Source organism: Bubalus kerabau, chromosome 13 (assembly GCF_029407905.1).
Source record: "Bubalus kerabau isolate K-KA32 ecotype Philippines breed swamp buffalo chromosome 13, PCC_UOA_SB_1v2, whole genome shotgun sequence".
NCBI lineage: Eukaryota > Metazoa > Chordata > Mammalia > Artiodactyla > Bovidae > Bubalus > Bubalus kerabau.
Window position 1 is genome coordinate 47,825,507 of NC_073636.1, and position 25,528 is coordinate 47,851,034.

Sequence of the window (25,528 nt, forward strand, 5' to 3'; positions counted from 1 at the left end):
TAGAACATTTCTAGAAAGGGATACAAGAAACTTACCTAGACAACCTTGGGAACTGGCTGTTTACTCCCCCTACCATTCCATTTTTATTTCCTCCCCTTATTAGCACTATCATTACCCTTAAAAAATAGCCAAATAATTTACTTTGGCCAAAACCTTCTGGTTCTTAGCTTTGCAAACACTGCCAAGGATAGTAAGCTTTATATATCTCCTCACATTTTCACTGTCAGCCCAAGAATTTTAGACGACTATACTCCCCAGCCTACTCTCCCATTACCAAACGCACCTAACCTTGGTGGCTGCTTCAGGTCACCCTCTCACTGTCCCTCATTTCCTGAGTCTCATACTAGATTTTTTTCCCCATTTGTGCCCACTGTGAGGGTGTAACACCTCTTAGATACCACCCCAACACTGACTCCCAAATTTCTAACTATAGTTTTGACTCCCTTCCCAAACTCCAAATTTCAATTGCCTACTCAGTATTTCCACTTGGATGTCAAATAGACATCTAAATTTAATACATCCAAAGCTGAACTCATCTTCCCCATTAACACCACTCCACCTACAGCCCTTCAAATCTCAGCCAATGGCACTTCCAGCCTTATAATCATCCAAATCCATTCATTCAGTTCAGTTGCTCAGTCATGTCCAACTCTTTGCGACCCCATGGACTGCAGCATGCCAGGCCACCTTGTCCATCACCAACTCCTGGAGCCTAATCAAACTCATGTCCATCGCATCAGTGATGCCATCCAACCAACTCATCCTCTGTCAGCCCCTTCTCCTCCCACCTTCAATCTTTCCCAGCATCAGGTTCTTTTCCAATGAGTTGGTTCTTCGCATCAGGTGGCCAAAGTATTGGAGTTTCAGCTTCAGCATCAGTTCTTCCAATGAATATTCAGGACTGATTTCCTTTAAGATTGACTGGTTGGATCTCCTTGCAGTCCAAGGGACTCTCAAGAGTCTTCTCCAACACCACAGTTCAAAAGCATCAATTCTTCGGCACTCAGCTTTCTTTACAGTTCAACTCTCACATGCATACATGACTACTGGAAAAACCACAGCTCAAAACAATGACTAGAAAGCAGTCTAAGCACAATGCTAGTTAACTAAAACTGAAGGCTATCCTGGGGATTGGGATCAAAGACATATAATCATTAAACTGTTTTCTAAAATAGGTTAAAATTAATTTTTAAGTCTAGGATTTAGATTTTGACATTTTAATTTCTTTTGAATACAAGTCACTTTTTGCAAGCTAGGAGGCAGATCAAGCTAAGGCAGTCCAGTTCTCTAGAGATCCAGGCCAATTCTTAAAATCTTCAGCAGAATGACATTAATACAAGGTGTCAACAATGGGATTATAAACTCTAAATAATAACCATTCGTCTACATTTTTTCCTTAGGAAGCAGCCAAAAGTCTAGTCCATAAAGGTATGATATAAGAACATTTTGATCTACACAGGACAGAATGATCCAAATTTTATGCTGGCCAACCTATCAGTAGGCCAGATCAGAGCTGGCCAAGGATTGGTGTACAGAGAAGAGTGTTTACATTTTGAAAATTTGCTTTGAGGTTTAAAAAATTCCTAGTTGTTGTTAATAAGAAAGGAAGTAAAAAATATTATAGATGCACCACACTGATATTTGATTGTGCCAAGGTCTTCCACTGGAACACAAAGTTAAAGAGTATGGGGAGAAGACACTTATTTTCAAAATAAATTACTTAGTAATAAGAAATCTGACATATCGCATTCTTCCATTTGCCATAAGAACATTCTGACCATGAGGACTATTTAAAAGAATGCTCAACTCTAAAAAGGGTGGTGGCAGAACACTTTCCACTACAGAATAACCTCCCACTTTCCCATACAATTAACTGCTCCTCTCCCATGATGCATATTCATTCAGAAAAACTTTGTCAGGAGCTTTTTGCCAGGGCCAGAAAATGAAAAATAAGAGAATGCCCGAATGACAGTTACTTGTGAGCTTAGTTAACATCTTTCAGGATGGACCCATAAAATCTGGCCACTGTTTTGTTAAACATCTGCAAACTGCAGAACTCCTTAGCCCTTAGTCATAGTTTCTGCTCAATGTCTTAAAGCTGGGCTCATTTCCATCTGTGACTTTTTTCTTCAGTGCTGGGGTGGGTGCTAGTCATCAAAGTCTGGAATGTCATCATAGGAGTATCCCCGGTAGCCTTTGGATGCATAGTAGGCGATGCGCAGGTGGTAAAATCCTGGCAGGAACACCAGGATGCCAATGATCAGGACAGGAACAGCCCGGTCTGCCCCCTGGTGGCAGAAGGAAGCAAACATTACTACCACGCAAGTTATTACATTTTAAAATAAAGTCATGGGTCCAATTCATAAATCAGTTATCATATACTTTTCAGAGCTTTGGGAACTATACTACCAAGAGAAAATGTTTATATCTTTTTGTCTCTTTAACAATTGCTGAAAAATTGCAAAGTACTAAAATTATAAAGAAATTATTCATGTTCATCCACAGATACTTTGGCTAACTTTTACTCCTTTAAAGTTTTTAGTTGTGAATATACCAAACTCTGTGCCTTGTTTTTCGTGCCTTATTATAACACAGTCTGGGTTTCCCTCATAGCTCAGTTGGTAAAGAATCTGCCTGCAATGCAGGAGACCTGGGTTTGATTCCTGGGTTGGGAACATCCCCTGGAGAAGGAAATGGCAACCCACTCCAGTATTCTTGCCTGGAGAATCCCATGGATTCTGGCAGGCTACTGTCCATGGGGTCACAATAGTCGGACACGACTGAGCAACTAAACCACCACAACACAATCTACAAAGATCTGCTATTAACAGATACTGACAGGCTGCTTCATTCAAAACTGAAAGAGGATTATTTACCTCATATGGTTACAGTGGAAATTAAATGAAGTGATTGATACATGTAAAGGAAGTAGCCCCAGCTGGCACACAATGACAATAAATGCAAGCTTAAAACCAAAGGAAGAGAACTTTTAAAGGGGATTATTTGAACATTAAAAATGATGGTCTACAACTTTCAGTTGACATAGTTGGTGCTATTTCTATTATCTTATTTTACATTTTCTCTGGAGAAGGAAATGGCGACCCACTCCAGTACTCTTGCCTGGAAAATCCCATGGACGGAGGAGCATGGTAGGCTACGGTCCATGGGGTTGCAAAGAGTCGGACACGACTGAGCGACTTCACTTTCACTCTTACATTTTCTACTTTTCTGTTTCTTTTTTTCAGGATTTCGACTGTACATCCCTAAGGAGATATATCCTAAGGATTAAAAGAGTTGCTAAGAAAACTTACAGTGAGTTCAGCCTTCTTTTACTTAGCATTAATATTGCTGTTACTCTTAAACTGCTGTTGCTGCTACTAAGTTGCATCAGTCATGTCTGACTCTGTGAGACCCCACAGACGGCAGCCCACCAGGCTCCTCTGTCCCTGGGATTCTCTAGGCAAGAATACTGGAGTGGGTTGCCATTTCCTTCTCCTATTACTTTTAAACTATTTAATGTCAAATAAGGCATGAAGAAATTATTTCAATATCATTGGGATAGACATACATACCTAAAAGCAAAGAAATTAACTTCAAACTGTAACCTTAAACTTGCATGGGAAATATCTAATACTATAGCTATTATGACATATTAGATTGGCCAAAAAGTTCATTTAGGTTTTTTTGTAAGATGTTTTGGAAAAACCCAGAACTTTTTGGTCTGGTCAATGTCTATACAATATTTCCCTGTTTTCTAAAGGACACCTATTTCCTAATTCTGTCTCTGAAAAAGCCTAGAAAAAATGAAAACCAATAGTAATGGCATCATTAATGCCCAGTTTGTGAGCTCTAAATCTACTTCCCATAAAGAAACCAGAGCTCCTTAGTGAAATGGCTGTTTAAAAGTTGGGGGACAGGAAATACACAGATGGGCCTGGGCCTGGGATAACATGCTGAGCCAGAAAGCAAGAAAACTATTAAAGGCTTTGAGAACCCATGTGTAATAGCAAACACACAGCATCCCTATGAAATATTCTTTCTAAAAGAAAACCAAAGTAGATCTAAATCTAAGCAAGTTCCTAGATCTATCAGTGCGCAAAAAAAGGGGAATAGAAAAACAAGGTAAATTGTATTAAGACAATACCCCTAGATCTATGTAAAAACTGTTAGAGAGGCATACTGAAGACGTACACTTAATAATTTACCAGCAAAATGTAAATCTGGTATTTGCTTTAGTATATATAGAAAAAAAAGTTGGGGGTATAGATGAAACAAAAGGTCACTAACTGTTGATGTTCAACTGCGGATATATACTGGGGGTTCATTATGTTATTTCATCTACTTCTGTTTTGTTTGAAATGTCTGCAATAAGAAGTGAAAAAACCCCAAACCAAACCAAAAACCAAAACAATCTAATAAGTGATTTTCTTAGTTAACACCTTTACCCTTACTTATAGTCTTTTATAAATCACACAAGGTGAAGTGCTATTTGTGATCTCACCTCCACTCTCAATTTTTACATCATTAATAAAGTTAACTGAAGGCACAGTCCTGAAGTTCAATGTTCAAATTCAGACAGCACTAAGGAAGCCTCTGGTAGTCACATGATACTTTTAAAATAGCTAAAGACAAATTGCGACACAGCTAAAGCAAATTTATATACATCTCAAAAGCCATGTGCAGCCATTTTATTGGGACAGTCTACTATTCCTAATTCCAAGGATAATGCCCAGAGTTTTAGCTCTTTGCTGTGTTCCCTATACAAAGCAATGTGACCATCATCCCCTGGTCTGGTGTGTGTTGAAGATCAGATGTGAACTATGGTTAATATTAGTTTAGATGCTGTGTATAAGCATCTGTATTGGGCTTCCCTAGTGGTTCAGATGGTAGAGAATCTGCCTACAATGAAGAAGACCCCAGTTCAATCTCTGGGTTGGGAAAATCACCTGGAGAAGAATATCCTCCAGTATTCTTGCCTGGAGAAATCCACAGACAGAACAGCCTGGTGGGCTACAGTCCATGGGGTCACAAAGAGTTGGACATGACTGAGAGACTAACACTGCCAGTACTATACAATCCAAGAGAAAGAACCACCAAAAACCACTTTAGGTTTCTAAGGTATTATACTGAAGCTCAACAGGAACTTCAACCAAATCCAATTTAAGAAAGATCTGGTCCATGAGCCAAAAGTCTTGGCTTGGTCAGTGGCCCCAGACCTATACAATCCTCACTGCTTCTGCCCAAACACTAACTACGGTTGTATGTCTGCGGCACTGCAAAGTTACAATAATAGCATCCCACTCCAGTTATAAACTTTATCACTCAGGAATCCTCAGTACTAGACTCAGCTGTGCTGTTCCAAACTATGATGGTAGGAAAATTGCCCACATCTCAGAGGGAAAATTTGCCCACCTGCCATACCCACCTCATAGGATCTGAGAGAAGTTTGTTGAGGCTCAAAGGAAGAAGCATCTTGTTATCTGAGAACAAAATCTTAAAAAAAAAAAAACAAAAACAAAAACCACCTTTTCTTCTTTCTGCTGAAATATGCTGTACTAGATAGAAGACAACAGAGTGGCTGACATTTTAAACATCTTCTGGAAATCCCACAAGCCCCTCAGCTTACCCCTTTGCTGATATAGCCTGCCAGCAGGAGGGAGCCTATGATAATGAGAAAGGCGCCAATCAAAAACAGCACTGTAGCGAGCGCAATGGCCTTATATGGGATCTTAGGAGGGCTTTTCTTAAACTGGAAGAGAAACAAACAAAAAAAGACAAAGAAGAACATTATGAATATACAGGACTCAGATACTTGAAAGCAGGGAGGATAAGAAAATCAATCTTGGTGTGTCTTGAAGTAAGTCCTACCACCCACTGCAGCTCTGGGAGAGAAAGGAAAATGACTGCAGGAGAGGAAGCTCCAGTTATTGCTCTAACAATAACTCGAGTAAGGAAATCTCAGCAGAATGTTATTTTTTCTAGTTCTAGTCTCATTCCACAGACCACTCACTGTACTGTTAAAAAAATCATTTTCTTACAAAAACAAGACACTTCATGTTACACATGTTTTTAATAAACATGCCTTTGCACATGGAAGAATGTACTAATCTATAGGGATTAAAAGTGAACATCAAGCTCTGGAAAAGTAAGAAGAAAAAAATGATTTCTGGAATTCAAAGTTAAGCTGGGATCTGGTCAAAGGTTTTAAAAACAACCTTTTCTGAAGCATTAGTTGCCTGACCCACCGAGCAAGTAACCTGCCTTACTAACAAGTTCAATTCAAGGTTAAAACATTCAAAGACAAATTTCTAAGGTTTGGCTCATGTTTGTGCGTGACCAAATTGACTGGAAGCTTTTCCAACCTGCTTTAAAAAAAAACAACTCTCTCCTTCAAATGTGGGTCCCAAAAGTACAAAGAATAATTGATTTCTTTATACTGATACTTATTTAAAGGATGGGGTTCCTGCTACTTCTTTGATCTTAGTTCCACCTAAAATAGTCTAGTGTAAAGGGAAGCGGCCAAAAGGAGATGCTACACCCTTAAGTACTTTATAAACCATGATCAGGAAGGACACACATTTAAAAAATATTCTCTGTTTTACTTACTGTTTGCCACAAAGAATACCTTTAATAAATTGGATCTCATGACATCAGGAAAGAAGGAAGATTCCCACAATCTGCTGGCTTTAGCAGTGAGTTTCTCCCTTAAAAGATGAACTGGTTTTGACTGAAGTGTAAACAAACTGGTAACACAGTCTTTAAAAAATTCTACTTAACAAAATAATCTGATTACTTCCAGATAAACTAAATAAAATTTGCAACTATTAGACTCTGGCATTACAACTAAAATTTCTCAGAAATGGACAAATATTTATATTGGTTTGAAACTGCTCTGCCAAGGTCCCTCTTTCTGCACACTATGGGTGACAGTCTCAGCAGTTTCTTTTCTGCTCCCTCTAAACCCTAGGCACAATCAGCAAAACCTGGATCTGATCAAAAACAATCAGTCTCCCTGCTAACTCAGCATCAATAGAGCCAGCTAATCTCATCAGGTCCTTTCTGCATTTACCTGAAGGTCAATGTAGCCATCATCCGTATTAGCGAGTCTTGAGTATTTCACTTTGCTACTGGGAATTCCAGTAGCCAGGTTGGTACGAGACGGCATCATAACACGCTGACACAGCTACAGTATGAAAACAAAGAAAAGTATTATTGTCTGCAGGCTACAATAATGTGTTTGTTATACATACTGGAGTTCCGGGCTGCTTGTTCTTAGAGCCTGATATTCCTTTGACATGAAAACATTCTCATTATGCCTCTACTCTAGTTTCTCCTGGTAGAATAAGAATCAAGACATTTGCCAAGAACCAGACTTCATATTTATTTTGCCATTAATGTTTCTCTGCCTCCTAATTTTTTCAAAGTCACAAGAGAGTAGGTGAAACAGTGGTCACTTAAATCCATCTGACATTTCAACCATTCTGCTACAGTACTGCCTGTCCCCCCATCACTGCTTCCACAAAAAGCAAGAGGAGCATATACTCAAGTGATTCTTATTTGACTAGGACAGAGGAGAGAGGGTGAGAAATGAAATATATTCACATCAGCATTTTGCCTATTTTCCTCTGATGGATATCATCCATTTAACACAAAAGATCTGTAAAAGTTCTTGTAAATTTGGATAAGCTATTGGCTACCAGTATTATACCAGTGTCCTCTGATTTGCCTGTCTCTCTGCTCCACCCCAGAGGGCTTCCTCATTGGCTCAGCCGTAGAGTCCAATGGAGGAGACCCAAGTTCAGTCCCGGGGTTGGTTAAGATTCCCCTGGAAGAGGGCATGGCAACCCACTCCAGTATTCTTGCCTAGAGAATCTCATGGACAGAGGAGCCTGGCAGGCTACAGTCCATGGGGTCGCCAAGAGTCCAACACAACTGAAGTGACTGAACATGAATGCACTGCTTCAGCCCAAGCACTGCAAGTAGCAATTTCATTTTCCAAGTTACTTCTTCAGCTACATCAAAAACAAAACAAACAAACTCTGAATAAATACTTGGTTTTTGTTCAAACTAGTCAAAGTTGACTCCTATAATGGAATCGTGCCTATTACGTCACCAGCTTAAAAGTATATAAGATTAAATTGAAAAACATTTGTAATTGGTGTACTTTTCCTCCATAAAATCACCAAGTTATGTGAATGAAACAAGTAAACCTTTTTTGATCAAGTTACTTGATTTCTAAAAGTGAAACATATCTAAGCGGTTTATATATACTTAATTCTGAATATTAATAAGCTGTTTTAAGTGGTCTGCAGACAACCTAATTAGCATTATAAAGGAACTGGTGCTAAACGCTCCTGTTCCTTTTTAGTAATTTTGTAATGATGTAGAAATCAAGTACTGAAAAAATAAAAGTGTGCTTTCTTATACGCCTTTCAAAAATGGTTAGATCAAATTATGTCAAAAACTATGTTTTTAAGTGTTGTGATCCTGATTACACGATAATCTATATTTAATTCTATAAAACTTTAAGTCCAAACTACCAATAAGTGGGGGGTTTTGAGAGCATTTAATCACCTGTGATTTGTATCAGTCTTTAAAAGTTTACATACTGTCATTAACTATTCATGCTACTGCTACTGCTAAGTCACTTCGGTCGTGTCCGACTCTGTGGGACCCCAGAGATGGCAGCCCACCAGGCTCCCCCGTCCCTGGGATTCTCCAGGCAAGAACACTGGAGTGGGTTGCCATTTCCTTCTCCAATGCATGAAAGTGAGAAGTGAAAGGGAAGTCGCTCAGTCCTGTCCGACTCTTTGCGACCCCATGGACTGCAGCCCACCAGGCTCCTCCGTCCATGGGATTTTCCAGGCAAGAGTACTGGAGTGGGGTGCCATTGACTTCTCTGTAACTATTCATACACTGCATCAAAACATAAAAATAGGCATGGCGTGAGGAACACCAGACGACTGCTTATTAGTAGCAGAGTAAGAATTCTAAAAGAGGGAAAAGGAAAAATGTAAAGCAATGTTTTCTGAGTACCTGCCCAACAGGCTTTTTTATCAGCCTCACCGGAATCCCAAAATTTCTTCAGCACTTGAATGCTGCAAGAATTTTGAAAGCATAGCACTTAGCATACAGCTTCGCACTACGCGCCTCTCCACACTATTTCCCTGTCCGCTTCCAGACCCAGCCAGCAAGAGAAATAAGAACTGACGTGAATTTAGATGGAAATATCTGCTTTCAGGAAAGCGGCCAGCCGTGCCCCGGGAGGGTGAATGCTCCACACAGAGGACTCCAGCCTTGACCGGCGGAGAACGCAGTCTTGGCCGCGTCGCAAGCCTGAGGCGAGCGCTTCCGCTTCCGCTCCCGCCCAGCGAGCACGCACGCCGTATCCGGGGCCCGAGCGCGGACAGCTCGCTCACGGTTGGCAGCTGGAGCGCCCGAGACCTCCCCCAACTGCCACCCGGCCTCGACCGGCTAGACGCCGGAAGTGGCGTATGTTTTGGAGGCTGCGGGCCGGACGTGGCGTCAACGGGAGCGATGCCTTCTCATTCTACTTTCTTCGGTTTCAAGCCCGCTTTCTTTCTAGCGGCCCGCACAAGTCGTCGGGTCTTAGCGCTGCGCAAGCGGAGCGCGCCCCGTGGGGTTTTCTAAGGCTCTGCAGTCCGGGCTGGCTGTCCACCATTTCCGCCGGGGCCGGTGGGTTCCTAGGCAGCGGCGCCGCCTGGGTCACAGTCAGGCCCAGGACTACCCGGCCACGTGTTTCTTTCCGGCCTCCCTGGCAGTGTAGGGAGCTCAGTGGCGCTGCGAAACGCAGAAGCCGAGCTGACGAAGCTCCAGAAAGCTGGAGCTGCCAGGTCTCCGTGTGCCCAGGCAAGGCCGCCTTCCCCCGGGTCTGCGCAGCGTTGCCTGCCGCCGTCTACCTCACCCACTACTCTGGAGTAGCACCCTACATTCTCGTGCTTTAGTTTCCTGCACATTTTCAGGCCATGCCCCATTAAGAGGGCTGCCCACAAGGGACATTTTGCAATACATAAAGCTCTTTAAAATGTCAAGCTTTATTAAAGTATAATTTACATATAAAGTACAATTGGGTTAGGTTTTTTTTTGACAAATGCAGTGGAGACATCACCACAGTGTAGATAAAACATTTTTTTCATTCCAAAACCTTCAGGCCCCTCTGTTGTTAGTCTCCTTCCCCAACACACCCGGAAGGTAATTTATCTACTGGATATAGTGAGTTCTGCTGCTGCTGCTAAGTCGCTTCAGTCGTGTCCGACTCTGTGTGACCCCATGGATTGTAGCCCACCAGGCTCCTCCGTCCATGGGATTTTCCAGGCAAGAGTACTGGAGTGGGGTGCCATTGCCTTCTACCACCGGATAACCAGAATTTAATATATGACTTTGTAGCACAATTATTGCTGGGCCTTTTTCACTTTCTTGGTTGACTCCTGACACCCATGGAAACCATTTTCATCCTTCAAGGGAATAAGTCCCCCCTGCCCCTCCCAAAAGTCTACTTACACTAGAAAAACTTTTTGCACTAACACTTCCAAGACTCCTGTACAAGGCTCCCTAGGCTAAAAAAACACTGCCCTACAACAATGCTGTAAGTGACCTTATAAAGGCCATTGAACTTTGCAAACATTAAGCTTCTGTAAAGTGTTAGTTTCTGATAATACAAAGTATTATATGTGTTCTACTCTCTTTTCATTTCTTGAGCTCAAGTCAGAATACCAAAGTAAGTTTGGCAAATGAATCACCCCAAAATACTCGCTGTATTTGGAATACTTTAGACTGAAAAAATAGAGCAGTTACATGAAAGAGCTGCTTGAACTGTAACTTGTTTAGGATACTTGCAATCATTGTAGTCCAAATGAAGGCACTGTCCTATGATGATGCTTAAATTCAAATGACTTTTATTTAAATTGAAAATGATACTTAAAACACATTTATTAGAGTCAAAACTCTTTTGTTTATAAAAACTATAAGGATTATTCCTAGGTAAGGCAGAAGTATTACTCAGTTAACAAGACCAGATTGACTTTGCACTTTTCTTTAAACAAGTTGTAGAGAATGGAGAAAAAAAAAGTTATTTACAGAAAACATTATCTACATATGTACTCAGAGGTACAAAGACAAAAAAGACTTAAGTGTGTGCTGGCATCTCAGAAGCAGTTCTCAAAGAGCTTAGTTTTATTTCTTTGAATTTTAAGAATGTCTAAGATCCTTCTTCATCCTCGATCTTGGGAGCCAAATAGTACTTTAAATGTCCCATATCAGCAATTTTATACTCTACAACTGAAAGAAAACAGGAGAACATAGTTAATTATTGAGAAGTACCACATACACTACCTACAAAACCAACATTCAACAAGTTTATTATCTTACCAAGGGGTACATCTGCAGACATACTGAGTGTTACTGTAGGAGACAGTGGAGTGGCTTTTGTAAAGAAGTTCAGGTACCTCAGTGCAAAAGTTAGCTGAACTGGTTCATTCATCTCTATGGTAACCTTAGGGAGAAAACAAGAGTCATTATACTGAACATTAAGAAAACGGCAATCCATTCATTTATAGTATACATTAAAAAATAATCAGCTAATAAATAAAGGAATAAAATATATTAATATATTACAATTCTGCAAACCCTAAGGACTTAATGATTATAGACAAAATTTATTATGGCTGATAAAAATCACAAAGATATCCAAATACCTCACGTCTCCTATAGAGGGACACACCATTATCTATAAAATGTTCTCCTTCTCCCACCTCCAAACAAAACACCTTGAAAATCATCAAGGCCCTAGAGCTGTATCTATCAGAAAATGGATTTGAAGAACATATTAACTGACACAAGGAACTCAGTGGGCAAAATCCAGACTTTGGGAAATTTGATAACAAATGACTTAGTTTCTTCAACAAATGAAATTGTAATGGAGAGAAGGAAACTGAAACTGGAGAAACAATGGATTAAAAGAAACCTAAGAAGCACATCCCAATGAACTGTAATGTATGGACCTTATTAAAAATCTTGATTCAAATAAACTGAAATAACAAGGGAAGCAGAACACTGAAAAATTCCTTAACATAAATTTTCTTAGATGTCATAAAATGTTTATACTATAATAATAGTAAGATATTCATTGTGTGAACTTTTTAAATTTCTGGCTGTGCCTCACAGCTTGCAAGATCTTAGTTCCCAGACCAGGGATTGAACACATAGCCTCATCAGTGAAAGCATGGAGTCCTAACCACTGAACTACTGAGAGAAAAGCAAAACTCAAGATTGGCAAGGAAATGAGACGTAATTTAGAATAAAAGAGTTAGCTCCAGGAGTTTTGTTACTAATATATATTTATTACATATATATATATTTAGACTCTTTATTTTAAAGTTAATATATAAGGATTACATAAGAGCTAGATTTTCGCCCCAACCAGATCCTTTTATTGAGTTGCTTAATTATTTGGTAAAAACACAGTAAATACCCACAGAAAGCCAAGGGTAGCCTCCCAATCATATTCTTAAGAGTATGTGTGAGACTGATACACAAACTCATTGTTCTGTAGTTTTATAAAGGTAGCACTGAATTTGCGTTCCCTTCTCACAAATTTAAGTTATATGGCATTTATAGATCAGTTGCAGATTTCAAGTGTCTTTCAATTCTCACATATCAGTTACTTGAAAATGCAAACTGTTTTTCTTTAGAGCTTTCTTTAATCTTAGTAATTACCTTGCTATGGACCGAATGTTTGTGTCCACCCCCCATCAAATTCACATTAAAACCAAATTTTCAATATGATGTTATTGGAGGGGACTTTGGGAGGTGCTTAGGTTAGGAAGGCAGAGCCCTCATGAATGGGATTAGTGCCTTTTAGAGACCCCAGAGAACTCCCCTACCCCTTTCACCAGGTTAAGGAGGCTGCTGTCTTCTTAAATGAAGAAGCAGGCCCTCATCAGACACCAAATCTGCCAGCTTCAATACACTTTTGTTGTTTATAAGCCACTCAGTCTATGGTATTTTGTCCCAGTAGCCTTAGCAGACTAGGACATAACCTAGTGTAATTCTTCCAAGTATTTTGTTTACTTAAAAACTACTTACAGCTTCCTCCTCTTTATCAACATTACTTGTCTGTGACAACTTAATATTTCCATTTCCAAGTTCTCCACTTGCAGAAAATTTCACTCCATCTTTTGCACAGGAAATTACAACAGCATCTCCAATGTGACTGAGATCTCGGCATATACGTGCAAATTCACCAGAAGGCATCTTTACTACACAGCTATACTCTTGTTCCTATAAAGCAAAGAAATGTAAAGGTCATGGAAATATAAGATTTGGGACCCTCACTTCTGGAAGATTCAACATCTAAACAAGAACTCAGAATTAAGATTTTCTGATTACTCTGAAATATCACTCATTGTGCAATTTCTTAACATTCTACTAAAAAAAAAATGCAGATATAAAAAAGTATAAGAATAATCATACTAAGAAACCAATCAGAACTTAAACTTTAAAAAAAGTAAATGCACTATCCAGGGAACAAGAGCCTCCATCTAATCACTCTATAGGAGGTCTAAATCAAGAAGACATTAGGATATGGCATACAAATGGTAACAGCACAAATAGGTTTGCTTTCCAAAACAAGAGCATGTTAGGCATTGTAAACATCTGAACACATCTTCTTTCGATGTTGATAAAACCTAACCATAATGAATTTCTGCTAAAATAGCTTTAAAATCTCCTTTCAATACAAATCAAGCACTCTAGGAATAATAATTTTTTTTAAAAGATGCAGAGGTTAATGCAAATATGTCCTTGGCAGCAATGAATTCAAACCAATGAGCCACTGTAGAACACCATAATTTAATAAAATGACAAATATGCCAGTCTAAATACCCTACTCTGGAATATACATGAGCAGATATATAGAAAAGTTCTATTAGGAAGTAGGCTTTAAATTATTATATAAATATATGTTATGTAACTATCTTGACTGTGTACAGCATGCTCAATCAGAAACTTGTGATACTCACTGGAATTCCAAGCTGTTCAACATCTAAATCCATTAACTTCATTTCATAGTCCGAAACCTTTTCCTGATCTACCAAAAGAAAGCAAATATGAAGAAAAACATGTAAGTTTATATCTAAGAGGTATATTTTACAATCATCAGACTTGGGAAATACTGACACTGCATTTTAATTTCCTCTACCATAACTCAGTAGAAGGGTGGACTTACTTGGAGCTTCAAATACTAGTGCCAAGGTGTCCGCATTATCTTCAGCCCTTAAGGTAATGATGTCTTCATTGCCAGCACATTTTAGTATTTTGGACATGCTAGAACAGAGAAGACAAAGGGTTTTAAATCAACACCATCTTCTCAAGATCGTTAGTTTTCTAATGGAATTAAAATCAGGAGTTACCACTTTTAACCATTAGTTGCTGTTGTTTAGACCCTAAGTGGTGTCTCCTGGACTGCAGCCTATCAGGGTCCTCTGTCCATGAGATTTCCCAGGCAAGAATACTGGAGTGGGTTGCCATTTCTTTCTCCAGGGATCTTCTCCACCCAGGGATCGAACCCTCATCTCCTGCATTGGCAAAGTGATGCTTTACAAGTGAGCCACCAGGGAAACCCTTAACCAGTAGGCCATCTGTCAGATTGGAAAACGTACTGCACGAGGGATATGCAAACCGGTCCAGACACTTTGGAATGCGGTCTGGCAGTATTTATACCCAAAAGGCCCACAACATACCAAGAGCAGTTTCACTCCTGGATATAAATAAAAGGACAATATTTTATGAATTTCGGGTGGGTGAAGTAAATTATCGGGCCAATTATCTTTAAAAATGATCTAATAAACCTATTAAAGTACACTGCATGTACTATGGGTGTTTATCATAAGCTTTAAGATGTCCGCATGGTATTTATCATAAGCTTTAAACATGTGTAGTTCAAAAGTTGAACGCCACTGCCCTGGAGAAAATTTTCAAGGCCAGGATCTTAGGGTGCTCACCGCAACTTTGCAGTAATAAAAGAAATACTCTGGTCCCTAGATAGGGTGACTGAACTAGGATACACTATAAAGCACTTTAAGTCAACCAGGTCCAAGGTTTCTCATCCAAGTTGCCTGCACTTAATGACCAAAGCGTTCTGCAACAGTCTTTTCTTGGCACCGCAAAGTCCATCATTTTCCCGCCACCACCCGCTTTGTGACTTTGGCGCGGAAAACAACCGGTTCGCAGTTTGCGCTGCAGCCAGCGCGGGCTTTGCAAACCGCGCGCTCTGCTGGGTCCCGCCACCCGCCCCCCAACTCCGCAGCAGGCCAATGAGAAGACGCAGATGGCCCACGCCAGCCAATAAGGGCCCGGCTCGTAGGAGCTCGCGCCAAAAGCCAGAGGTAGGAGGGGACCATGGCCCGGATGTCCGAGGCTTTGGAGCTCACCTGGTGAGGTTCACGCCCATGGCCAAGTTGCGGTCGCAGCGGTAAGTGTCGAAGCCCTCGGAGCGAAGGGTTAGCTGCACCAAGGAGACATGAGACGAGTCCATGCTCTGGAGGTTCACGCCACTTGAGCTGATGTCCCAGCAGGCCTCGTTGATGAGATCCTTAAGCGCCTCCAGCACTTTCTTCAAGATGGAGCCCTGGACCAGGCGCGCCTCGAACATGGTGGCGGAGTCGCAATGACACGGCTACAGGTAGAAGGAGTGAGGAAGGTGTAGCCGGCTTAGGCTTCAGAGGTTGAGAGCGAGAGGCTGAACACGACTAAGAACGCCTGAGACGAAGGAAGCCTCTAACAGGTAGCCGCGCCTGCAGCCGTTTAATACTGCCGCGTCTGGTAGCGCGCGCTACGCCCCCTCGCCCCTTGTTGATACGTCATCACGCTGCCCTCCTGCTGCCTGGGCGGAGAGACTAAAGCCAATCCTGTCCGTGCAGGCACGAAACCCGCCCCACCCCGAGCATCCATTGGAGGATGCGGGTATGGGGGTGGGGCAGGAGCGCCGCGTTTCGTTGGCCCAGCAGATAGGCGTGCGCTGGAGTCCTGGCCATTTTGTTATGTTCCGGCACCCGTTAGGGGAGTCCTTGTGAGTGTGAAAATCAGTCCTAGACTGGGCGGGAATGGTCGATGAGCTGCGACTCTGTGGTGCCTCATCAGCCTCCCGCTTGAGGGGTAGAAAATTTACAGCCGTGAGTGAAACGTAAATCGAGGCTCTGTGCTCAGTCGCATCAGTTTGACTCTTTAGGAAGAAAAGCCACCTTTTCTTTAGCTGCTTTAAGGGAGGTAGTTATGATTAAAAACAACAACAAAACAGTTATCTCCCCACCACCAGCTCTTAAAGCTCCTCCGCCACCTACACACCAATTGATATCATTTATTGTATGTAACTTTCTAAGTTTTTTTCCTCTACAAGTATATATCTTAAAAAAAAAAATGAGTTCATGCCATAAAGAATAAAGCAAAGTGCTTACTAAAGTATGTTTAATTTTATGCCGGGTTCATGTTTTGTTTATCAGCACCTCTTAAAAAGATGGCATCATATCCTACAAATGTAACCTAACCTAATTGCCAATCTCTTGTAATTCGGGCAACTCCTTTAAGTAGTATTGCTGGATAGAGGAGCATACGCATTAAATTTTTGATAAATGTTTAACTAAGTTGACTTCTAAAAGATTCTAATTTACATTCCAGCCAAGACTATGAGCATGCTCCTTGCCCCTAATTTTTCTAACTATAGTTACTGGCAGTCTAATTTTTAAATCTGTGCTCATTTGTGTGGAAATTTCAATTTGCATATTAAAAGACTGGTGCAAATTGGATATCTTTCATACAGTTCTTGACCATTGCATGTTTATATTTTTTCTGTTAAACTTTTTTCTTATTGATTAAAAGCATTTCATATATTAATCATCTCCCTATTATAAATATTCTCCCTTTGTTTCTTTTTCCTTTGTTTACAGCATTTCTTTTTAGTTGCTTCTAATGTTTTACCTTGGTCTGTAGAATTCTTTAGTCTTTCTACCATGTATGGTGTGGATTTGGTTTTATTTATCCTGTTCATGGAATTTTTGTATTCCTTGGCCAAAAGATTCATGCATTTCATCAAATCTAGAATATTGTCAACCATTATGGTTTCAAAAATTGCCTTTCCCTACTCAATGCTCTCCCTCTAGTATTTCTATTAGATGTGTCTTTAATTGAATTTAAGATACCTTCAGTTGTAAGATGCTCCATTATTTTATGTAGCACAAGAAAATAAAATATGCAACTATCCTGATTTATCATTTAGATTTTCTGTTTTGTTATTATCATAGAACTTTGACTTATAAAACATTTGTATCATATATCACTCTTGTGCCTATGATGCACATATTATATATATAATATATGTGTAAAAGCACACCATATATAAAAGCACTCGTAATATATCTTAACATTCAGTTTCTCAGTTGCTGATAACTGCTGTTTTTCCATATATCACCGTTGTCAAGGCTGTGATTGATGCAGCATTCTTAAGAGTGATACTGGGCTTCTTTGGTGGCTCAGTGATGCAGTCATCTACTAGTGTAGGACCTCTGGGTTCGATCCTAATCCTGACATGCCTTGGAACAAGGGTCTATGCACTACAACTATTGAGCCTGTGCTCTAGAGCCAGGGAGCCACAACCACTGAAGCCTGAGTGCCCTATATCCCATACTCCAAAACAAGAGAAGCTATCACAATGAAAAGCCTATACCCTGCAATGGACAGTAGCCCCCGCTTGCTGCAACTAGAGAAAGCCCAAGAAAAGCAATGAAGACCCAGTGCAGCCAAAAATAAGTAAATAAACGTGAAAAAATTCAAAGCTTTTTAATAAATATTTTCTCCCCGTTTTATTGAGATGTAATTGACATATAGGCTTCCCTAGTGGCTCAGTCGGAGAAGGCAATGGCAACCCACTCCAGTACTCTTGCCTGGAAAATCCCATGGACGGAGGAGCCTGGTAGGCTGCAGTCCATGGGGTTGCTAAGAGTGGGGCACGACTTCCCTTTCACTTTTCACTTTCATGCATTGGAGAAGGAAATGGCAACCCACTCCAGTGTTCTTGCCTGGAGCATCCCAGGGATGGGGGAGCCTAGTGGGCTGCTGTCTATGGGGTCGCACAGAGTCGGACATGACTGAAGCGACTTAGAGGCGGCAGCAGCAGTGGCTGGCTCAGTGGTAAAGAATCAGCCTGCCAGTGCAGGAGATACGAGTTTGATCCCTGGTCTGGGAAGATCCCCTGGAGAAGGAAATGGCACCCACTCCAGTATTCTCACCAGGAAAAATCTCATAGAAAAATCTCTGTGTAAAAGCCCACAGAGGATCCTGCTGGACTGTGGTTCATGGGGTCGCAAAGGTTTGCACACAACTTAGGGACTGAACAACAACAACTGACATAATAGAACTCAAAGATTGATATGTCTGGAACACACTGAACAAAGGGGAGAGAAGTTGCAAAGACAGGCAGGGCTGAGATCTTATAGCACTTTAGAAGCCTTCTATAAGTGAAAAAGAAAGTTATCAAAGGAAGCTTTGACATGAGACTTCTATTTTAAGAGGATTACTTAAACATCTAGTAAAGGTGCTATTCCAAACAGTGAGAAAAATGAATTAAATTATAAAAAATTCATTAAACTTCTAGGATGCTGGGAGGGATTGGGGGTGGGAGGAGAAGGGGACGAGAGATGAGATGGCTGGATGGCATCACCGACTCGATGGACGTGAGTGAGTCTGAGTGAACTCCGGGAGTTGGTGATGGACAGGGAGGCCTAGCATGCTGCGATTCATGGGGTCGCAAAGAGCCAGACACAACTGAGCGACTGAACTGAACTCAGGAAAGAATAAAGCTATAGACTCTTCCTAATTGTTTACTGAAATAAATTCGATAGATTAATTAAAATTCAAATACGTGTAAACTCAAGAAATAGAAAAATATATTGGTAAATATTTAAGAGATCTTGCTGTGGACTTCAAAACATAAAAGGAAAAAACACCCCATAAAACATAAGGAATGACTACATAAGTTTTAAAACTTCCATAAAACTTGTGTTGGTTAATGTATTTGAAGTTTCCACAATAGAGAAACCCAATCCAATGTATCTAAACAAAAACCAAAGGTCTCTGGCTTTCAGTGTCTAAGGTCCGGTCTTAGTAAATGTATGAAAAAGTGGTTTGCATTCTGAAACTGTGTGCACTGGTTCTCAGTTAGGCTGGGTTTCAAAGCAAACAGCCGAGCTTCCAAGAGAACTGATGTAATGCTTGCTTGGATGTGACCTTTCACATGTTTCCCAAAAGTGAGAATCTCGTTACTAACACTTCCACTTGTCTTAAAGGATGAACTTGTGGCTCTCTCTGTTGACATCCTTTTACATCCTATAGTTAATAAACCTTATATAATTTATCCAAGAACTGTCTAGTCTTCAGTTCAAGAGGTGATCACTAACAGTCAAAATAGTGGTCACACAGTCTCCACAACAGGTTAAAAGAGTTTAAAAATTACAATCAGCATGTTATTTACTTTTATAAATAAGATTAAGACAAAACACAAAAGCAAGGCTTTCTCTAAATAAATAATGGCCTGAATGGAGTGGTCTATTTCTCTCAAAAAACAAAACCAAGTATTTGTGCAATGTTGTTAATAGAGAACAAAACATACCCTGAATTCATTGATCCTCCACACCTATTTTGGGCTTCCCTGGTGGCTCATCGGTAAAGAATCTGCCTGCAATGCAGGAGGGAGACATGGGTTCTATCCCTGGGTCAGGAAGATCCCCTGGAGGAGGGCATGGCAACCCACTCCAGTATTCTTGTTTGGAGAATCCCGTGGACAGAGGAGCCTGGCAGGCTACAGTCCATTGGGTCGCAAAGAGTTGGATAGGACTGAAGCGACTTAACATGGATCTCACGTCTACTTTACTGTAGGCTGTAAGCAGTGTTACAGGCATTTGGGGATCTAGTTTCATAGAAATCAAGAAAATAAAACATCCTGTTCAGAATTCTATTTTCCCCAAACCTCACAGTTCAGGTCAAAATTGCTAACACAAAATTGCATCTCCTATGTGCGCAAATTTCTCTCCTTGTTAAATTACAAGATGCTAAGGGAAGGGGCCCCATTTTATATTTGTTTTACATCACAAGGCAGCGAACAGTAACTGCTGAAAGCAATGCTGAGTAACACAGATATTAACAATGAATTTAAGAAGGCCGGGAGTATGTTAGACCGGGCGTTGGTGGCAAACAGATTTATGTTCTAATTCCTTGTGGGCACTTTTTGGCCGTGAGACCTTGGCTAAATCATTTTCTTTTAGGAGAAACCTCATTCATTAGGGACTTGGGATGTGTCAGGTACAGAGGGGATCCGGCTGTGAACAAAGTAGGCAGCATTCCTCCCCACCTAAAAGGTCTTTCAGTAGTTCAGAAGGCAGAAAAGAAATCTGAATAACCGTGGAAAACCCTAACTGTAAAATGGAAATCATATCCACTTCCAAGTGTTGTGCAGTTTAAATGAGATAGATAACATAGTTCAGTGCCCAGCACATAAAATAAACCAGACGATACAGACTGAAGTTTGACTTTCACTTCCTTATCGGTAATCTCCTCTAACACTGGTGGGCTCCCCAGGCCTTTCCGCTCAGGGCCTTATAAGCGGATACTTATCCGTGTGAGGCAAAGTACTGACTAGGCAAGCTGGAGACTGGGGAAAGTGAAAAAAAAGTGAAGTCGCTCAGTCGTGTCCGACTCTTTGCGACCCCATAGACTGTAGCCTACCAGGCTCCTAAATCCGTGGGATTTTCCAGACAAGAATACTGGAGTGGGTTGCCATTATCCCCGGCAAATTGTTAACCTCTAAGACCCTGGGCGCCAGTGCTCGAGTTCCCATTGGCTAGTCTCCTTCCGAAACGCACTCCTTTTCCCGCCCCCTCAGGCTACTATCTAATAATGCACGCCTCTCCACTACTTTTCACTTGCCCCGCCTCCGCCCCGCCTCCCTAACGGGTTCGCGCCATTGGTGGATCTCCCGAGCCGTGATGGCGATGGTGCGCCTGCGCCCTCCCTCCGGGCCTTTACCAGAAAAGGAGCTAGCAGGCAGAGGCTGGAGAGGGCTGGTCAAGCTCCGCCCGGGTGAAAGGGCGGCGGCTGAGCCGGGCGGGGCCGACTTCCAGGGCTGGCGGCTGGGCTGCGGTGGGGCAAGCGAGGCGCTGCGTAGCTGCGCTCTGCTTTGGCGACTCGGGGCTGGCCGAGCAGAGTCCGCGCGCCGGCCCCGGCGTCTGCGCTACGCGGCAGCGGCGACTAAGCGCTGGTGTCTCCAGCATGACGGAGCTGAGGCAGAGGGTGGCCCGCGAGCCGGAAGCTCCGCCCGAGGACAAGGTAGCGGCGGCACCGGGTGGGCGCGGCCGCGGAAGCGGCGTCCCCCATAAGCCCGTGGGGGGCGCGCAGAGAGGGGTCGTCTCGCCTTTTGACTCTGGCGCGGCCGCCTGCAGCATCGGGCCTCACTAGGACGGACGGTCCTTGGGTGCGGGGTCCCGCGGAGCTCGCGGCAGGGTTCAGCAGGTCGAGGTCCCGAGGACACGGCTCTGGGGTCCGGCTGGGGTTGGTATCACCGCGGCACAGGAAGGAAAGCGCGGGAGGTTGCGCACGTCCGCCTGCCTCGCAGGGCTGATTGGGGCGGGGGGGCGGGGGGGCGGGGGGGGGGTCCCATTCTAGTCCACCTTCCCAGGCGTTCCCGGGTGTGAAGACGTCGAGACCCCGCAAAGATTCCTCAGAGCATGACTTAACCTCTCCGATCTCCCGTTATTTGTTGAGGGGTGAAGGTGTATCAAGACAAGGCCATGAGATTTGCCTGTTAGGAGATTTAAACCCCTTCTCGAAAGTTAAATCTGTAGGCTTTAAGCAGAGAAGTCATGCAGTCATTAGGTGTTGAAAGGTATATTCCCCAAAGATGGACTTGTTTCCTGCTTCAGATGTGGGCTTTGTTGGGGTAGAGAGGAGGGTAGAACAGAGGCCATCTTGGGGGGGTGAGGGATGAGTTGAGTCGACTTATTTGGTTGAAGTGAAAGGTCTGTGTAGAGAAGGTGAGGAGTGGCCTTGTTACTGTGGACGCTAAGTGACAGCACAAACTTCGTGGTAGAATTTCAAGCCTGGAGTTTGTCTTGGTCAGGAGCAGGAGCAGTGTTATTTGGTGGATTGATGACAATGATGTGTAAACTGGACTCAGGGAGCCTGGACCAGAATGAAAGAGAGTGTCTGACTCGCGGGTTGCCAACTGGTGACCTGCAGTTGTTTTCTTTGGTCCCTGTGTTGCTTTAAAAAACCAGAATATTTCTCCCAGCCACTTGAATTTATTGCCTATTTTGGATCATTGGAAGATCTGCCATCATATTCCCAGCTGATTAATGTTTGGCTGGAACTGAGGTTGGTGATGGACAGAGAGGCCTGGCGTGCTGCGATTCATGGGGTTGCAAAGAGTCGGACACGACTGAGCGACTGAACTGAGCTGAACTGAACTGAGGAATAGCTGCTTCCATCAATCCCTATTGCCCCTACACCAGACCCTCAATACCCATTTATGTAGCTTTCCATTTTAGAAAACTGGAGGAAAGGAACGTTAGGGAGATATCAGGAAGGAAGAAAGCCAAGATTTGGTGTCAGGGTGTCAACAGCAGTTATACTAGAAGGGTGAAAGATAATGGAATTTGATTTCTAGAATATGTTTTGGAGAAAAATTTGGTTGCAAGTTGAGGAGTCGCTTACAGAGACAAGGTACTTTGAAGTTTCTAATCTTGCCATTAAATACACTAGTTTGGCCTGGAAGAACTCTGTTGCCACCATGCATTTGCCTGTTGGGAAGTTACCAGATGTTTTGAGGCTGTATAACCCTGTATAGGGTGAGAGATCAGTCTTGATGTTAATGGGACTTTGTGGTTTTAGGTGTGAAAAGAGCAGTCAAAAACGAGTGGTATCTAGTGGGCTGTATGTTAAAAAGCTACTTGTAAGAATTAGACTTAATGGTAAAAACAAGCAAACCCACATGCCCCCAAAACCGTGAGGTTATGAGGTAAAACAAAATTTCTACCCTCCCCATCCAACTGCTTGGATCCATTTGAGGTTCACTGAATGCTTGTTGCTCCACAAACAGTCCATTAGCTCAGAACAAGGCAGTTGCCCCATTGCCAATATTTCTGGATTACCTTGCATGGGATTTTTAATAATAAAGATTCCTTTTAAAAACTGTGAAATGCTTTATTTGTCTTTGATGAATGTATGCTGTGCTTAGTCACTCTTTGCAACCCCATGGACTGTAGCCTGCCAGACTCTACTATCCATGGGGATTCTGCAGGCAAGAATACTGGAGTGGGTTGCCATGCCCTCCTCCAGGGGATCTTCCAAACCCAGGGATCAAACCCAGGTCTCCCGCCTTGCAGGTGGATTCACTGCCATCTGAACCATCACATGAATGTATATAAAGTATTAAAATTAGGTTTATTTTATTTCATAGTTTGTAAAACTTACTTCCATGATTCTGACTTTGCTGATATTCTTGGGTTAAAATTTAAGAAAATCAAAAATAGTAAAACAAGGGTATCTTTTAAGGGAAATAAATGGAAAAATTCCATCTTTCTTATTTCATAGTACAATTCAGAAAACAGTGTCAGGTCAATTCACTAAAAGAACTGAAACAAATTTGAAAGATTTAGGAAAAAGTGCTACAGTTGCCTAACTGGTGTGACAAAATTTAAATAAACAGTCATTTCAAAATAATCTGGGGAATGTGTTTATTATTATAAAAGTCAGAATGTATTATATTTAGCATCCGAGGATGGAATTGTCAAGCCAGTTGCTAATAAAGGAAATTTTTCCTCTGGGAACCATGCTTATAATTTTAAAGTCCCAAAGCACAGTGTTGTTGCCAAACCAAGAAACTTGGTATTTAAGGTTTGGAAATGATCTTCCTCCCATCGTTCCATGTTTTTCCATTGGAGCTTAGGAAAGGAGAGAATGGAACTTGGGCCAAAACATGGGCATCTTAAAATTTATGATTGGGTTTGCATTTCAGGAGATTTTGTTTTGGAGGTTAGAAGGAAGGATGTGGAGTTTTCTACTACTGTCCTTAGGTGCTAGAGTGCTGTTTAAACTACAGCTTTACTCATGCAAGGCTTGCTTTCTAGATCAATGAAACCAGTATAAAGATGAAATAAAGGCATCATTTAGAAAGGGGAGTTTAGATTTTAACTGAAAATGGTGGTTTTAAGAGCAGGGGCATAACAGTCAGCTAGAGCTATCATCAGCCTGGACAGTGCCACTTACCAGCTGTGTATGTATGTGTGTGATGTCACTCAGTCCATGTCACTTGAACGTGTCCAACTCTTTGCCACCCCATGGACAGTAGCCTGCGAGGCTCCTCTGTCAATGGAATTTTCCAGGCAAGAATACTGGAGTGGGTTGCCATTTTCCTACTCCATACTAGCTGTGTAACTTTGAGCAAATCACTTAACTTGCATAAAAGCCTCAGCTTGTCCATCTCTAAAATGAGGGGTGATAAAAAGTAGCATGTGCTTCAGAAGATATTCATGTGGATTAAATGAGTATGCATGTTACATATGTTGAGCAGAAATTGTCACATTGTACTGTGTTAAGCTATTGTTTCTGGTTGAAATGTAGTTTTACAGGAAAAACTAATATTCACCTTCTACTCTTGGAAGATGATTAAATATTTCAAGTTATAAGTGTTCAGAGTAGTCTTTTCATATTTATCACCTTTTAAAGAAAATTTTATAGACAGAGCTTGGCTTTCTGTGACCCAGCTTTTCAGTTCATTTTCTTACTGAATTTTTCAGTGGTCAGAATCACAGTCAGACTTGAGCTGTAGAAGGAGTGTTGCTACATGCAATTGCCTTTCCCTAATAGCTTTTTCCGGAGAAGGCAATGGCACCCCACTCCAGTACTCTTGCCTGGAAAATCCCATGGATGGAGGAGCCTGGTAGGCTGCAGTCCGTGGGGTCGCTAAGAGTCAGACACAACTGAGCGACTTCATTTTCACTTTTCACTTTCATGCATTGGAGAAGGAAATGGCAACCCGCTCCAGTGTTCTTGCCTGGAGAATCCCAGGGACGGGCGAGCCTGGTGGGCTGCCGTCTATGGGGTCACACAGAGTCGAACATGACTGAAGAGACTTAGCAGCAGCAATAGCTTTTTCAGACCTCCCTCATGGCTCAGCTGGTAAAGAATCTGCCTGCAATTTGGGAGACCTGGGTTCAATCCCTGGGTTGGGAATATCTCCTGGAGAAGGGAAAGGCTACCCATTCCAGTATTCTGGCCTGGAGAATTTCATGGACTGTATAGTCCATGGGGTTGCAAAGAGTCGGACTTGACTGAAAGACTTTCACTTTCATAGCATATTTTAGAATAGTGGTAAATAATTAAACATAGTTTTCTGTTAGACTTTAAAAGTGAACTACTGAAATAAAATCTTATTTTCAGAGCTCTGACAACTTCAGATGCAGGGGAA

The 25,528-nt window shown here is 41.9% G+C and overlaps 3 protein-coding genes across 11 annotated transcripts in view; 1 reads left to right on the forward strand and 2 right to left on the reverse strand.

The window, feature by feature from the left end:
- TMEM230 (transmembrane protein 230) overlaps positions 1 to 9,458 on the reverse strand; it is a 31,876-nt gene extending 22,418 nt beyond the window's left edge. The window contains exons 1-6 of one of the 9 annotated variants that reach the window (XM_055544223.1): positions 9,212 to 9,416; positions 7,070 to 7,183; positions 6,626 to 6,704; positions 5,627 to 5,749; positions 5,413 to 5,493; positions 1,202 to 2,288 (exon numbers count right to left, since the gene is read on the reverse strand). In XM_055544223.1, coding sequence (XP_055400198.1) covers positions 2,148 to 2,288; positions 5,413 to 5,493; positions 5,627 to 5,749; positions 6,626 to 6,704; positions 7,070 to 7,092 — 447 coding nt within the window. In that variant the 5' untranslated portion in view covers positions 7,093 to 7,183; positions 9,212 to 9,416 and the 3' untranslated portion in view covers positions 1,202 to 2,147. The other 8 variants (XM_055544224.1, XM_055544230.1, XM_055544229.1 and 5 more) reach the window with 8 other exon arrangements.
- A 1,435-nt stretch (positions 9,459 to 10,893) lies between these two features.
- PCNA (proliferating cell nuclear antigen) lies at positions 10,894 to 15,870 on the reverse strand. The gene is made up of 6 exons (XM_055544222.1): positions 15,450 to 15,870; positions 14,246 to 14,343; positions 14,040 to 14,107; positions 13,105 to 13,299; positions 11,389 to 11,512; positions 10,894 to 11,298 (listed from the first exon to the last, which is right to left on the reverse strand). The coding sequence occupies exons 1-6, from the start codon at positions 15,668 to 15,670 to the stop codon at positions 11,219 to 11,221; spliced, it is 786 nt and encodes a 261-aa protein (XP_055400197.1). The 5' UTR covers positions 15,671 to 15,870; the 3' UTR covers positions 10,894 to 11,218.
- A 5,290-nt stretch (positions 15,871 to 21,160) lies between these two features.
- CDS2 (CDP-diacylglycerol synthase 2) overlaps positions 21,161 to 25,528 on the forward strand; it is a 56,898-nt gene continuing 52,530 nt past the window's right edge. The window contains exon 1 of the mRNA XM_055544232.1: positions 21,161 to 21,390. Within this exon, the coding sequence (XP_055400207.1) occupies positions 21,334 to 21,390 (57 nt within the window). The 5' untranslated portion in view covers positions 21,161 to 21,333. The remainder of the gene's footprint in view (positions 21,391 to 25,528) is intronic.

What these genes read in the sequence shown, in the direction of transcription:
- PCNA (XM_055544222.1), bottom strand. Translation starts at nt 15,670, where the DNA reads ATGTTCGAGGCGCGCCTGGTCCAGGGCTCCATCTTGAAGAAAGTGCTG. An exon ending in ACTAGTATTTGAAGCTCCAA is followed by an intron (nt 14,108 to 14,245) that starts GTAAGTCCACCC and finishes TTCTTTTGGTAG; the next exon opens with ATCAGGAAAAGGTTTCGGAC. An exon ending in GTCTGCAGATGTACCCCTTG is followed by an intron (nt 11,299 to 11,388) that starts GTAAGATAATAA and finishes GTTTTCTTTCAG; the next exon opens with TTGTAGAGTATAAAATTGCT.